The sequence below is a fragment of the Furipterus horrens genome, unplaced genomic scaffold (assembly GCF_987537825.1).
Source record: "Furipterus horrens unplaced genomic scaffold, mFurHor1.1.pri manual_scaffold_5, whole genome shotgun sequence".
NCBI lineage: Eukaryota > Metazoa > Chordata > Mammalia > Chiroptera > Furipteridae > Furipterus > Furipterus horrens.
In genome coordinates, this window is record NW_028327175.1 from 117,727,548 (window position 1) to 117,743,194 (window position 15,647).

The 15,647-nt window shown below is 47.8% G+C and overlaps 1 protein-coding gene across 2 annotated transcripts in view; it reads left to right on the forward strand.

Moving 5' to 3' along the window:
- The first annotated feature begins 11,543 nt into the window (after positions 1-11,543).
- The window catches only part of PKD1 (polycystin 1, transient receptor potential channel interacting), a 45,737-nt gene continuing 41,633 nt past the window's right edge, over positions 11,544-15,647 (forward strand). For both annotated transcript variants that reach the window (XM_090277240.1, XM_090277239.1), the window contains exon 1: positions 11,544-11,954. In XM_090277240.1, the coding sequence (XP_090133366.1) occupies positions 11,749-11,954 (206 nt within the window). In that variant the 5' untranslated portion in view covers positions 11,544-11,748. The remainder of the gene's footprint in view (positions 11,955-15,647) is intronic.

Below are 15,647 nucleotides of genomic sequence, written 5' to 3' on the forward strand. Positions count from 1 at the left end.
GGACCTTCGCCTTGGCGGACAAGCTCCGGTGCACCAAGGGCTGCACCAAGGGCTGGGCCTCAGCACACAGCTGGTTATCAGAGGCAGGACTTAGCAGGCACCGCTCAGTGTCAGGGCTGAGCTGGCAGGAGCTCTCCCCCACAGCTTCTGCCTGCTAGGCTGAAATTCTGGGATCTTGGGGAAAAGGCAAGTCGGTGTCATAGCCAGCAGCAAGGCCCTCTGCTTTCAAGCATCTGGTTGTGAAGGGGGTGGGAGGCCCCTCCCCCAGGCAGTGGCTGGCCCTTGGACTTCCAGCACCAGGTTCCACACTGGTGCTTGGCAGACCCCTTTCAAGGGCCTGACACCTCTTCTCCACCTGGGCTACCTGAAGCTCTGTCCCAGAACCCCTACCTAATATGCTCTGGGTTTTGAGAATGAGGCTGAGACAGTAATGGAATCCTGGGAGTGATAAACCAAGATGCTCCTCACTCAGAGTTTGGGAGTAGTAGGTGAGACAGAAGGGCAGCACCCCTGGGATCAGTTTGCTCCATATTCTTCTGGGAGCTGGAGGGATGGCCTGGCTGTCCCTCTTCCAAGACGTGACAGGCCCTTCAGAGACCTGAGTCGTGTCAGCTGGCAGTGCCCAGAGCTCAAATAATTACATTGGGCAGACGTTCACTGGCTCAGATGTCTAGAAAAATTACAGATGGAGGGAGGCTGCCCAGCAGAGCAATTCCTTGAGAGGACCTGGCAGAAACCTGCATGGGAAAAGCTGTGGAAAACTGCCCTTCATTGAGCATCATCATGTGCCAGGCACATGTCATCTTCAAAACTGTCCCATGAGGTGGGTGCTGCTGTGGTCCTCAGTGTTCAGATGGGAAAACTAAGGCCCAGAGAAGGGAAGGGAGCTGTCCAAGATCACCAGGCTAGGAAGTGACAGAGCCAGGATTTGCAGCTGGGAACTCTGGCTCCAGAGGGCATAAACTGTCTCAGGGCAGGGTGGGTCCACAGGTCCCTTACAGACCCATCCCTCTGGGTCCTATCAGAGCTGGAGTACAAACCTGAGGAAGCCCCTAATCTCCTTTCTTGTCTTGTTCCTCTGGACCCCCACTTTTTTCAGGCCAATGAATGACCAGATGTGAGGGTAGTGGGGCTTGAGGTGAGTTTGTTAGGTTTTCACTGCTGTGGCCCTAGACTCTAGGTGCCCTACCTCAAGGAGCCTAACTTCAGGGTGACTGATCCATGGTCTCAGCCAATGTCCACTGGCCCTAGGGTTCTAGGCAGTGTGCTCCCTATTTCCTGCTGCCATCCACTGTTCAGAGCATCCATAGAGCATGGAACCACTGTGGAGTTTGGGTGCCCTATGGGTGGGGGCTACAGATAGGGCAGCCTGAGTTGGGGGAAGGGAGAGCTAGTCCTGATGGGATGACCAGGAGGAGAAGAGGCAGGCATGCTAGAGAGGGTAGGAGACCAGGAGGGGAAGGAAGCTGAGAACAGCAGAGCAGAAAGGCTTGTCTTTGCAACTTTTCAAATTAGGAGAATATATGTGAAATTTCAGGTCTCTGGTTTCTCTTGAAAGGAGGGAGTTCTGGGCCCCTGCATCACAGCACACACCCCGCACCCTGCCTCTTTTGCTTTCCAGCAGTCCTCCTAATCTTTGATCATTAAGTCTCTTGGTTCCTCTGTTTGCCATCTGTATCACCCTCTGGAATGTAAGCTGCCTGGGCACAGGAAGTCTCTTGTCTTGGTCACTGCCATATCCCTGGCAGCTGGCTCTGGGCGTCGATAAACAGTTATTTAATTGGTGAAAGAAATATGAGTTAGAAACATGGGTGTCACACTTCAGGAGACACATCACTGCTAAGAAGGATTTAAGGCAGAATGTGCTTCAGTGTGCAGTGATAAGACTAGTGTGATCACCCTAGCCAGTGTGGCTCAGTTGGTTGGAGTTTTGTCCCGTACACCAAAAGGTTGGGGATTTGATTTCTGATCAGAGCACATGCCTAGGTTGTGGGTTCGATGCCTGGTCAGGGCAAGTATGGGAGGTAGCTGATCAATGTTTCTCTTTCCTTCTCCCTTTCTCTCTCTCTCAAATCAATAAACATATATATTTTTTAAAAGACTAGTGTGATCAAGTAGTAAGAGCAGGCTTTGTGGAGGAAGGGCATTTTCACTGGGCTATGAAGGTTGAGCAGCAGTCCAATAGGATAGGAGACAGAGAAACTTGCCAGGTGGAGGAAGTGAATATGTGCAGGCCGAGTGCCAGTATGTGAGCACTTTGAACAGAACAGGTCAAAGTGTGGTCCAGTTGCTTGGAGGAAATGGTAGGTAACCCAACTGGTAACATAGAAGGGGGACAAGATAATAAGGCAAATGCAAATATTTTGCCTAGGAGCTTGGAAATTGTTCAGTGAGAAGTAGGGAGTTATGCATGGTTTCTGAGCTGAGCAACAGAGGACACTGCCACAGGAGTACTGGAGAGTAGCAGAAAGGGAATGGATGCTGCAGCCTGTGGAAAAGGAGGTAAGTTTGACGGGGATTGCAGTAACCCAATGGAAGGGGTAATAGGGACAAAGGGGACCTCCAGGAGAGATGGAATCTGTAGGCCTGGAGGTGAGGCAAAGAAGAGTCAGAGCCATGGGGCAGACACTGTGAAATGTTGTGATGGATTAGAGATGGCAAATTCTTTGCTACTCCTTCCAATTACAGGAGAGGGTATATGTTCCCCACCCTTGGGTCTGGACAGGAGCTGTGATTGCTTTGCTGGCAGAAGTGACCCTGTGTCCATTTGTGGACTCAGAACTTACAGACTAGCCCTGGCTGTTGTGGCTCAGTGGATTGAGCGCCAGCCTGCAAACCAAAATGTTGCCAGTTTGACTCCCCATCAGGTACACGCCTGGTTTGCAGGCCAAGTCCCTGGCTGGGAGTGAGCAAGAAGCAACCACACATTGATGTTTCTCTTTCTCTCTCCTTCCCCTCTCTCTAAAAATAAATAAATAAAACCTTAAAAAAAAAAAAGGAACTTACAGACTGGCAGCACCTCCTTCCTGTCTCCTGGAACACTCATTTTTGAAAGCCAGCTGCCATACTCTGATAAAGCTCAAAGAGCCTCTTGGAGAAGCTCACGTGGAGAGGAACCCACTTGTCAGCCAAGTGAGTAAAGAAGGTATCCCGGCAGATTCCATGAAGAGCAGTTATGCTATCCCACTGAGCCCAGTCCAAAATGCAGATTCATGGGCACTTGGGGGAATATTTGTTATACAGCTGCAGATAACTAGAGCAGGCTGCCAGCTAGGGGAAGTAAAGGGGCCCATTTGGTGAGAAAGGTCAGGAGGGCAGCTTTGGCTGGATCTTGGGATGCTCAGAATCTTGGGATCTTCAGATCTACAGAGGAGAAGACCCTCTGCAGGCCAGGTCAGGTTTCTGTGGCAGGGCATGGAGTTGTGAGCCATGGAGCTAAACAGTTGGGAGGGGCTGAGGACCACATTCCACTGGGGAGAGGGGCCTACAGCCCTCAATCCTGCTGGCATAGGGCTGGTTCTGCTATGTGGGGGGCGGGGGGTGGGTCTACATGTGTCCATCCATGTTCCAGCAAAGGGATGGAGCAACCCCAGATTCCTTGAGGCCTCACGCCTGGACCACAACCCCCAGCACCCTCTGGCCCTGATTTCTGGTTCTCTCATACCCTGGGCCTCTAAATCCTGTACTCCTTCTGGGTGTCTAAACCCCTCGTCCTGGGGTGATATGTGACATGAGTCCCAGCTACAACAAACCTCTAGGACCTATGGTCTGGGGAAGTCTCTCCAGCCCTCTTGCTTCACTTTCACATTTCGCTCACCCACAGGACATGGCCCTCAAGCCAGGCAGGCTCAGGAAGGAATGAGAGTCCTCAACACTCCAGCTGCTGCCTGGAGCCCACTTATTCAGGCAGTCTTTTCTGGCTTCTCCCGTTCCCCACTTCTTGCTCGGTGGACACTCAAATTTGCTGTCCAGTGGTCCCCTGGGGGTGGGGGTTCTGGTGCCTCTGCACCAGACTATGAGTATTCTGAGGCCATCCTGCCTGCTCCTGCCCTCACCAAGCACTGAACAGAGAGCTCCATGACTGAGGAGGACAGAGCTAGACTGGACTTCAGGAATCCTTTAGCAAGGGGGACATGGAAAAGCCCCCAAAGTTTGTGCCCCCAGAATGTCTTTCAAGAAGTCAGTCCTATGGAATTCAGCTGTCTGAAATCTCAGGAAAAGGAACCCTGGCTGGGAATGGTACCAGAAGGCAGAGACCCCACCTGGGTCCTGGCTTGCTGTGTGACCCTGGGTATGTGGCATGTCCTCTTTGAGCCTCTTCCTCTCTCTGTGAAATGAAGGGGTGGAAGGAACTGATCTCTGAGGTTCCTCCAGCTCAAACACCTTATGTTCTATGAAATCTGCATGAACGTTGCCATGGAGACGTTAGAGAGGAACTGCAGAAGCATTAAATGTGACTTCCACCTCAAAGAGAGAAGAATCCAATCCCCCCAGAAGCAGCTGGTATCAGAGGTAGGCTCCCCCATTGCCCTCAATGCTCAGGTGCAGCTGTCTCACCTTTGTGGCACTGAGGCCCTACCTGGCAGGTGGTAAGGTGCAGGTGTCCATCCCTGCCTGCACAAGTAAAGGACTGTTTCATGGAGGGCTGGAACAAAGGGCAGATCCACCCTCTGCTCTCACTCCCCACAGCAGCTTGGGTCCTCACACGTGAGGAGTCTTCTCAGTTTCAGGATGGAAAATGTGCCAACTGCAGAATAGAGGGTCAGGAGAGGGCCTGGCTCTGATCCAGACCCCGCACTGAGCTCCTATGTTGGTGAGACCTTTGGGCTTGGGCAACACAGAACATCCCCAGTTGCCTAATGACCCAGGCTCCCTAGATAGTCTGTGAGTGCCATACCTGGTCTTATGGTTGTAGTGGGGCATAGGTGTAGTATAAATAAAACAGACCTACGTAGCCATGACAACCATTAAAGTCTGAGCAATGGCTGCCTCTGAGTTGGACCAAGTGCTTCATTTGCATTGTCTTTTCTTTTCCTATATTATAAAAGTAATATATGATGTTTGCTGGCATGTCAACAACTAACAGATAAAGGCAAGAATAAAAGTTCTCATCCTCCCCAGAGCCTATCCTTCACAGGTAACCACTATTAGGTTTGATAATGGCACCTGTATCAATTTCCTATTGCTCTTGTAACAAATTTCCACAAACAGTGGCACAAAACAACTCAAATGTATTATCCCACACTTGGGAGGCCAGAAGTGTGAAATGAGTCTTATGGGGCTGACATCAAGTTATCAGCAAGGCTGATACCTACTGAGGGCTTCAGGGGAAAATCTTTGCCTCTCAGCTTCTGGCAGTTTCCAGCTTTCTTTGGCTCATGGCTGCATCACTCCAGTTACCATTTCCTGGTCTTCTCTTTTTCTGCTGTCAAATCTTCTTTTTAGCCCTGGCTGGTGTGGTTCAGTGGGTTGAATGCCACCCTGTGAAACTAAAGGTCACCAGTTCAATTCCCAGTCAGGGCACATGCTTGGGTTGTGGGCCAGGTCCCCAGTTGGAGGCATGCGAGAGACAACTGATTGATGTATCTGTCGCACATTGATGTTTCTTTCCCTTTCTCCCTCCCTTTCCCTCTCTCTAAAAATAAATAAATAAAATCTTTTTAAAAATCCTCCTTTTATAAGGACACTTGTGATTACATTTAGAGCCCACATGGATAACAACCTCCACCTCAAGACCCTTAATTTGATCACACCTGTAAGAACCCTTTTGGCATATAAGGTAACATTCACAGGTTATGGGGAATTGGACCCAGAGATCTTTGTCATCCATTATTCAGCTTATGAAGTGACATTTGAGTTTCTATTTGGGAATTTTATTTGAAACAAGGATTCTGTGGCTGACACAGACCTAAAAATCACTGGACTATTTTTTAAAAATTGATTTTAGAGAGAGAGGGAGGAAGGGAGAGAGAAAGAGAAACAGAGATTTATTGTTCCACTTATTTATTCATTCATTGGTTGATTATTGCATTGAACCTGTAATCTTGGCTTATCAGGATGACACTCTAACCAACTGGGCTATGCTCTTTTATGTGCTACCTTTGTCCAGTTTGTTTAGGTATCCACTAAGTACATTGCATATTTATGTATAAATATACATAAAATACATTTTATGTGACTGTTGTTCTCTAAGAGTATAAATAAAATCACAATTATTTGATCTTTCCATATTTGATAGGATTTGTCCATAAAAAGATCTAAATTCAGTATCTTTTACCGGCATGGTTTAATATGTTTTCAATTTCTTCCTTTATTATTGGTCTATTTGAGTTTAAAAAAATTCTTCTTGAGTCAGTTTTTATAGTTTATATTGTTATAACATATAATGATTTTACTAAGATTTCAAAAGTTAGACAATTGCACATAATTTTCTCTTGTAATGTTTAACTATTTCTGTGAACAAAGCTTTGTGCTTGATCTTAACATTCTGTACTTTATTTTTACCTCTCTCTTTTAGCCACAATTGTCAGCAGGTTTTTAAAAAAAATCTTAATAGCCTTATATGTTAAAACTAGCTCTTAATTTTACAAATCATTTCTACCTTTTCTTTTTAAATGACTAATTTATTGTTAGTTTTCTAATTTCCTTCCTTCTACTTTGCTTTGGTTTATTTTTAGTTGCTTATCTAAAATGTTGACATGAAAATTTATATACTAGTTTGATTTTTCATGCTTAATAATACAAAAGTGATGTTATCGGTTTCTTTCCATATATATCTTTGCCTCCCACAGATTTAGTAAAAGGTATGATCATTACTATTCATTTCTATATAATTTGACTTTAATTTTGATATTATTGGCCCAAGAATTGTTAAAATAAGATATTTTAGTTTTTATGTTGTTAGGTTTTTACATATTAGCTTTATTGAGGCATTGTTTACATAAAATAACATTTACTAATTTTAAATATACAATTTGGTGAGTTTTGACAAGTATATAGTCATTTAAACATCACCATACTAATTATATAAAACATTTTTTTCACCTCCAAAATTCCCTCCTGTCCCTCTACAGTAATTCCCTTCACCTATCTTTAGTTCCTAGCTACCACTGACCTGCTTTTTTGGTGGTGGTTGTTTTTTTGGTCACTATAAATGGTTAGATATTTAAGAAACAGTTTTATTGAGGTCAGATTGACATCCAGTAAATGCACATATGTATATACCCATGAGACTGTAAACAAGATAATGAAGATATCCATCGCTTGCACCAAGGTCCTCTGCTGACAGCTTTCTACTCTGGAGGGCTTCCCTGAGCTAGGGTGGGGTCTGCTGTGGGCTGGACTCAACATGTGGTGCTGTGAGCAGGTGAATGGAGCCAGAGCACCTCTAGGGGGAGGTGTTGCCTAAGGCCATTTTCTTGCCTAATCATTTCCCCTGATCTAGCCAACATATCGTTACATAAAATAGAACTTGTTAATTGTGCTGTTAACGAATCACCGAAGCAGTTTCCAAGCGGTGTGCCTCAAGAGGCACACTGGTGTACTGCAAGAATTTTTAAAACATGCAAAAATGGCAACAGAGAACATGATAGTTGTCTATTGTGGATGAATCAAAAGATACCTTTTTTGTGGGGGTCAGATCAGGAAAAAAAAAAAAAAGTTCTGTCTGGTGTGGCTCAGTGGATTGAGTGCTGGCCTGCGAACCAAGAAGGTTGCCGGTTCAATTCCCCGTGGGGCACATGCCTGGCTTGCAGGACAGGTCCCTGGTGGGGGGCATGTGAGAGGCAACCCATGGATGTTTCTCTCCCTTCCTCTATCTGTACAAATAAATAAATACAATCTATATATATATATATATATATAGAATATATATATAGAATAAATACATATATATAGAATAAATACATATATATAGAATAAATACATATATATAGAATAAATACATATATAGAATATATAGAATATATATATATAGAATAAACACAATCTATATATATATATATGCTTCATAATTTTAGTAATTTGTTTACATATGCCATGAGATGAAAAAGGTTGAAAAATCACTGCTCCATATCTGTACTGACTTTAAAAACTGCTTCATTATTATCAGTCAAAGGAAGGTGTAATAAAGTCTCCCACAATGATTTTGTGAATTTTTAATAGTTTAGCTTTGCATATTGATATTCTATTTTTGAGAATACAATAGTTTATTATATATTCTTGTGAGAAACGCTCACAATAAAAACTGGGACACAGGACTTGAGCAGTAAAACGAGGCCTTTATTCACGAGTCTGCAGAGTCCGGCGCACCCTCACAGCCAGGAGAATGTGCGCGCCAAGTAGACAAAGGAAACTGGTTTTATAGTCTTAGCTTCCCCACCCTGAAATTGCCACCCTAAAGTGATTATCTTCTCCACCCTGAAATTGCCACCCTAAAGTGATTATCTTCTTTGCCCTAAAGTGAGAGCGATTAGCTTCCCCGCCCTAACGCAATTAGCTCCCCCTCTCCTTCTTCCCCGTTTCTCCATTACTGGTTACTCCGGAGTTACAATCTAAAACGGTTATCTAAATGCCCCTTCTGTGGTTTGTAGATATGCCAGTGCTGTCAGCTCCCTTCTCAGAGACCCTCTAATTACATTCGCCCTTAGGACCCTTTAATTACATTTGCCCTTTGTTACTAATGACTTTTTACTGGTTTGGGAGTCACTATGTCCTTGTTTCTAACATTCTACACAGATTGTACCTTTACATTTTTATTTAAATTTTTAAAAAAGATTTTATTTATTTATTTTTAGAAAGAGGGGACGGGAGGGAGAAAGAGAGAGAGAGAAACATTGATCGGTTTGCCTCTCACAAACCTCCAACTGGGGACCTGGCTTGCAACCGAGGCATGTGCCCTGACTGGGAATCAAACCAGCGATCTCTTGACTGTGGAACGATGCCCAATCAACTGAGCCACACCAGTCAGGGCAGCTTGTACCTTTAATTGGTGTGAAGTAGAAGGGCTCTTTTACCATTTATTATTTTTTGTCTAGGTTCTATTATTTTGGAATTAATACTGCTCCCCTCTTATTTATGCCTTTATTTTCCTATCTCTTTATTATCAGCTTTCTGGGTTATTTATCTTAGCTGGGTCCCTGTAAACAGCATTTACCTGAATTTAGTGTGTTTTCTTATATGAGATCCTTGTTCTTTAATAGGGGAATTTAACTCATTTATATTTATTATAATCATCCATGTGCTTGGTCTTATTTTGTATGTTCTGATTAAATTACATTGTTTCCCTTTTTAATCCTTTCCTGGGCCAAACAGGTTTTCTTGTTTCTCCTCTTCCCAGTAGTTTTCCCCTTTATTTTATGCCAAACTGTTAATAAAAACCTTAAAATCTATATTTGATCAAGAATTAAGCATTTCTCCAATGTCCCTCTCCCTAAATAAAACAAAGATCTTTGGCAAATTTTATTTTCTCTGTTTTACCACAAAGTTTGTTGAAATAGTCTAGAATTTCATTTCCAGATAATTTCCTTCTTTAAACATATATATTTTTCCATTTCAGAAATCTTTTCAAAATAATTGCATTTATTCCACAACCAACTTCAAACAATCCTTTAAACTTTATTAATCTCTTTTTCTCATTTTGCACCGCTGTCTCTCATGGGTGTATCTTCCCTCATCTAGAGACCTTGACTTTTAGTTTGTCATTGACTGGATTTAAAAGTGTGGGTCTGGAATGTAATCTCAATTTTGGCTGTTACTTGCTGTGTGACTATGATACATTTCTTAACCTCTCTGTGCCTTAGTTACATTATTTAATAAAGGGAATAATAATACTTACATCTTAGTATTGTGAAGACTCAATGAAATAAGGCAATGAATGAATGGATGAGGAAATTAAGGATGTGCATTTCCTTCCTCCTACCTCTCAAGAAGTTCTCATCACTAATCCTCCCACTCCCAGTGCCCAGTGGTGGAATAATTTTATTATTTCTTCATTATTTAAAAAACTGAGCCCTGGCTGGTGTGGCTCAGTGGACTGAGTGCCAGTCTGAGAACCAAAGTGTCGCTGGTTTGATTCCCAGTCAGGGCACATGCCTGGGTTGTGGGCCAGGACCCCAGTTGGGGGCATGTAAGAGGCAACTACACATTGATATTTCCCTCTCTTTCTCCCTCCCTGCCCCTCTCTCAAAAAATAAATTTTAAAAAATCTTTTTTAAAAATTGAGATATAAAATCCACCCTTTTAAGAGCACAATTCAGTGATTTTCAAAAGTATACTTACAAGTCTGTGCAACCATCATCACTAATTCCAGAGCATCATCATCCCAAAAAGTAGCCTGTACCCAGGCCCTGGCTGGTGCAGCTCAGTTGGTTGAAATGTGTACCTGTAACTGAAGGGCTGAGGGTTCCATTCTCTGTCAGGGCACATACCTGGATTGTGGGTTGATCCTCGGTCTGGGTGCATAGAAGAGGCAACCAATCTTTGTTTCTCTCCCTTCCTCTCTCCTTAAAAGCAATGAAAAAAAAAAAAAAAAAGTCTTCTGTTGAGGATAAAAAAGAAAAAAAGAAACCCCAAACCCATTGGCAGTCACTCCCCATCAACTCCGCACCCACTCCCCGTGAAGCCATTTCCGTAGTTCCTGCCTTTATAGACTTGCCTATTTTGGACATTTCCTGTAAATGGAATCATAATAATATGTGATCCTTTGTGTGGGGCTTCTAGCACGTTTTCAGAGTGCATCTATGTTGTTAGGCGTGGATTCTTCCCACCACGAGCGTTAGTTTCGTAATTTAATACTGCACACACCTAGAAACAAAAAAGCTCCCTCTGCAGAGCCAAGCACCGAGTACTCAGCGGCCATGAAAGGAAAGTGTGGGCAAGCGGCGGCCCGAGAGTGAGGACGCGGTGCCCGTCGAGCAGAAGAAGACTGTGTTCTGACCCCCGCCGGTAGGCGGGCAGCTGCGGGATGCTGCACTTCACTGGCCCAGGTGAGGTCCACCTTGGGTGTCACTTCTGTGACTGCGGGGACTAGCAATCACACCTCGCAGGTGTGACTCCAGGAGAGGACGCGATGTATATTTATTGAGCGCCTACTGTGAGCCAGGTTCTCGAGAGGGGCACAGGCTCTGGGAGTGGATGAGCACGTATAGCCGGCGCTCCGAGACCTCCCTCCACGGTAGTTATTATTGCTGGCGTGTTCAGTATTGGGACTGTGGAGACTGGCTCGGGGTCCGAGCCGGGGGACGCCAGGATCGCGCAGGGAGGCGCTGACGCGACAGGCAACTGAGGAGAGCGCGGGCAAAAAACGCGAAGGAAAGTTTGCGCTGAGGGTAGGGCGTGGCCTCAGAGCACCCCGCCTATCGTGCCCCACTTCTCAAGGCAGCCACAAGGCAAGAGCAAAGGGCGGAGCCACAAGACGTCCGGCTCCTCGCCTGACTTGGTGGCGTAGAGGGCGGAGCCTGAAACGCCGGGCCCTGGTGCACAAGGGGCGGAACCTGAAGACACCCCGCCCCATCGTGCGGGGCGGAGGAGGAGCTCGTGGCGGGCTGCACTGCAGCGCGAACGCGCGAGCAGGAGGCGGCAGACGGAGCGCGCGGCCGGGCCCGAACGCGGAGCGGGAGTTGTGCAGGTAGACAGGTCACAGTCGCCCTAGGATCCCGTCCCGCCATGCCGTCCGCGGGCCCCGCCTGAGTCGCGGCCGCCAGCGCCGGGCGGGCTCGGGGTCGGGGCCATGAGCTCGCTACCCTGAAGATGCCGCCAGCCCGCCTGGCGCTCGCCCTGGGCCTGGGCCTGTGGCTCGGGGCGCTGGCGGGGAACTCCAGTCGCGGCTGTGGGCCCTGCGCGCCCCCTTGTCTCTGCGTCTCAGCGCCCGGCGCCGCCTGCCGCGTCAATTGCTCCGGCCGCGGATTACGGACGCTCGGGCCCCCACTGCACATCCCCGCGGACGCCACAGCACTGTGAGTAACCCACCGCCTCGCAAGACGGGCCGGGCGGTTGCCATGGCGCCAGGCGGGCGTGAGGACCTTGTGGGGCGATGGGGGCCTAGCGGGGCGCAGGGCATCTGGAGGCCTCCCCGCGTCTGCATCCTCTTGGGAGAGGCTCGGCCGGGCAGGCCGCCGGCCTGGCGGGCCTCGCAGGGCGTGGGCGCGTCCCCGGCCTCTAGAAGGGGAAACGGAGTGTGGGCCAGGCCTTTCCCAGGGCGAGGCTCCAGCGTAGTGAGGCCGGCTCGACTAAATAAGGAAAACCTGTGACTGTGGCCGGCTGTCAGCCCGCCTGGCGTGGGCCAGAGGGAAACAGAACAAGCCCGGTTTCGGTGAAAGCAGAGACATCCCACCCGGTGGGGCTCCGCAAACGCGAGCTGATGGGGGGCCTGTGGCAGCAAGCGTGGGCGGGGTAGGGCGGTCTGTGAACGGAGTCTGCAAACACTTAAACGCTAATTAAGAGACTAATAGGATTTGGCCAGGCGGATACCCAGCACCTGAGAGCCCAGAAGGAAGCAAGGAGGTGGAGAACTCTGTGTGGGATGGCAGGGAAGGCTTCCCTTTAGAGGTGTCTGGACAAAGATTTGACAGATGTGTAAGAATTGGCCTGAAACTTAAGGGTGGGCAAGAAGGTGGGTTTAGGGGAAGGGAGGAGGGAACCGTGTGTGCAAAGACCTGGAGGCTGAACTTGGTTGTGTGTAGATGTTAGGGTACATCCCCAGCGTGGCAGCTTCAGGGAAAGCATGAGGGAGTGGGGGCACCATGGGTAGTGGGCTGGGGTCCTGAAGGGCCCCTAGGACTCTGATGTTATCCTGGGAACAACAGGTGGCTAGGGTTTAAAACACCAAAAAGCTGTTGTCAGGTTTGCATTTCGGAAGTAGTAATGAGTCAGCCTTTGTGGATAGCTTGCCTTAAGTGAGGTCCTGTGTCAAGTTCTGATTGTGGTTGTTGTCATGCTTAACCCTCACCCTAATCCTTTGAGGCGAAGGTACGGTGAAGATCCCCGTTTTACAGATGAGAAAACTGAGATGCAGGTGATGCAGTTTTTCCAAGCACAATTACTAATAGCCAGTGCATGGCAGAACTGGATTTAACTGTGAGGTGCTCAGGATCTAGAGTTGGGATGAAAAGTTTGTAAGAGACCAAGATTTGCAGACAGTTTTCCCCGGGACTGGGGGCAGCCTCAGAGCCTGCTGATCCACATCCCTATGGCCCTGTTTGAATTTCTTGAGCACTTCTAGGCACGTAAGTCAGCACTCCATCTCTCCTTGGCCACAGGCTATTAAATCTGGGCGTGGGACCTGGCATTCAGTTTTGTAATATTGTTCCCTGGGTGACTCTAGCATGTGGCCACATTTAATCAGGGGGCCTGGTGGTTAGTATTTGGATGTTGGGGGTGGTGGGAAATAGGGGTGTGTGCTTCTCCTAAATGGTCTAGCTGTTCTTGGGGCTTTGCCAGGTGGATTGGGGGTGGGTTCTCCAGGGCCAGCTGGGAGCCATGGGGGGGTGGTGTGCTGTCATCTTGCTCCATGACCACTGAAGTGCGTTGCCATCTTTACTGTCTCTGTAGATAGCAGTGCTCACATAGTTGCATCAGACCCACCCTACCCCTTCTTTCTTGGTGCTGTGAGTGAGATTACCTTCATCCTTGGTGGGTTGGGAGTTGCTGGAGATCAAGCCTGGCTGCTGCTGACTCATCTGAGCTAGCCTCTGGGAGCTATCCAGGGAGTAAACGATGTTGGCAGGTCCGACCTGCATCAGGTCACATGCTCAGGAGGCTCTAGGAGACAATGATTTAATCCAGGCCTGTTGCCTTGTGTGTGTCCCCTTAGACTCTGCTTCTGGTTTTTGGAGGCCTGAGCTGGCAGGATTCCCAGGGTTGTTGGCCCCTCTGAGTGTGTGGCAGTACCCTGGGAAGTAGGTGGATGGGAAATAGAGAAGACTGCATGCTCTTCTTTACATCTCCAAGCTGCTTCTGTGAGATTTCCAGAAGCTGCGGGCGAGGACCCAGGGGAAATTGAGCCGTTGGGTACAGATGGTAAGGCCTCCACTGGTTCCCCATCTGTGCTCTGTGGGCTGTCCCAGCCATTCTGCCTATCAACCCTTCAAATCCCCTCCTCAAGGAGAGGGAGATTGGTGAGCCTTCTCTTCTCCAAGGGATAAGGGCCAAGCTTGGAAAAGCCATGGAGCCTTCTGGGTGAGGGTATGTGTGTGCAAGGGACACAGCATCCTCTGGGAGGCTTGGACCTGGTGCCTCTGTTGTCAGTGTCTTGCAGCCACCCTTCTATTTGAGACTCCTTGGCCAGCCTGAGGTGAGGCAGGACAGCCAGGTCTAGTCCTGGGTGGGAGTCTGGCCCGTGTGGTCCTCTGGGCTCCTGGGGCTCCTAGACCCCAGCCTTTCTTGGGTTAACCCATACTGCCTAGAGGTGGCACACTAAAAATGGTGATGTCAGCCAATGCTGCTGCTCTACTTTTAAAGCTTTATCATGGAGAATTTGAAGCTACACAGAGGCAGAATAGCCTGGTGAACCTCATGGACCCACTGCCCTATGGCTTATCCTGCCCCTCCACACCCTCACCCATTTTTTTGAACCAAATTCTAGCATCTTATTCTTTGATCTGTAAGCATTTTGGAGTGTATGGCAACACCATGATCATACCTACGACAGTAATTCCAGTGTGTTCAATTTTTTGGCTGTCTCAGTTTGTTTTAGTAATTTGAATTAGGATCCAAATAAGGTCCACACCATGTAATTCCTATTGATGTATAGGCTTTGCCTTCATTTCTTTTTTCCCTTGTGCAATTTGTTGAAGAAACTGGCTTCGACAGTGCCTGGTCTCTGTGCCACCTCGATGGTGTCATCTGCGGTATCCCTCTACCCTCTGTTTCCTGTGGATCGATAGTTGGGTCCAGAGCTTCATTGTGTGGCAAGTCACATTTCAAGTGCTCTGGGGCCACTTGTGGTCGGCAGTTAGTGTTGGAAAGGACAACACAAAGATAAAGTGTTCATTACCACAGAAATTTCTAGATGGGACAGGGCTGCTGCTCCAGGTGTGGTCTAGTGCTCAGTTAGTGTCAGGTGTGGGTGATTTGGCCAAACATTTCTTAGGCATTGTGCACTGCTAATTTTGGCCAGGGGCCCATACTAAATTTTGTGTACTGTCTTGTGCATGTTTCAGATCTGGGATTAGGCTAGGGGCAAGAACTCAATAGGGACTTGGTTTGCTGATTAAAATATTGGGGGTCTTAGGGTTGTCTCTTGGTCGGGAGCACTCAGGGCCTCACACTTCCTTACCTGTGCCCCTAAGTAACAGGAGAGTGTGGGGGTGGCTCAGTCCCTGGTGTCTGCACGGGACATGTGTGTGAGGGAAGGTGAGCAAACCCCTGGACTTGGTCTGGGCCTGATGTGTGTGTAACATGTTAGACTGCTGGTGCTACATGTGTCACTGCCTTTAGGGCTGGCCTGGCAACAGAGGGTCCCCTCCATGAGCCCCGGGCATACGGAGGGCCTGACTGCTATATGCCAGTCCAATCCCAGGGGTTTTCAAGGCCCACCTGTCCGAGGCTCAGTTCTGAGAGAGCCAGTGTTGAACCAAAGACACAGATGATGGGGAGGGAGCCATTTAGGAGGGGCTTCCTGGAAGGGCCCCCTCCCCCCACCCAGTGTA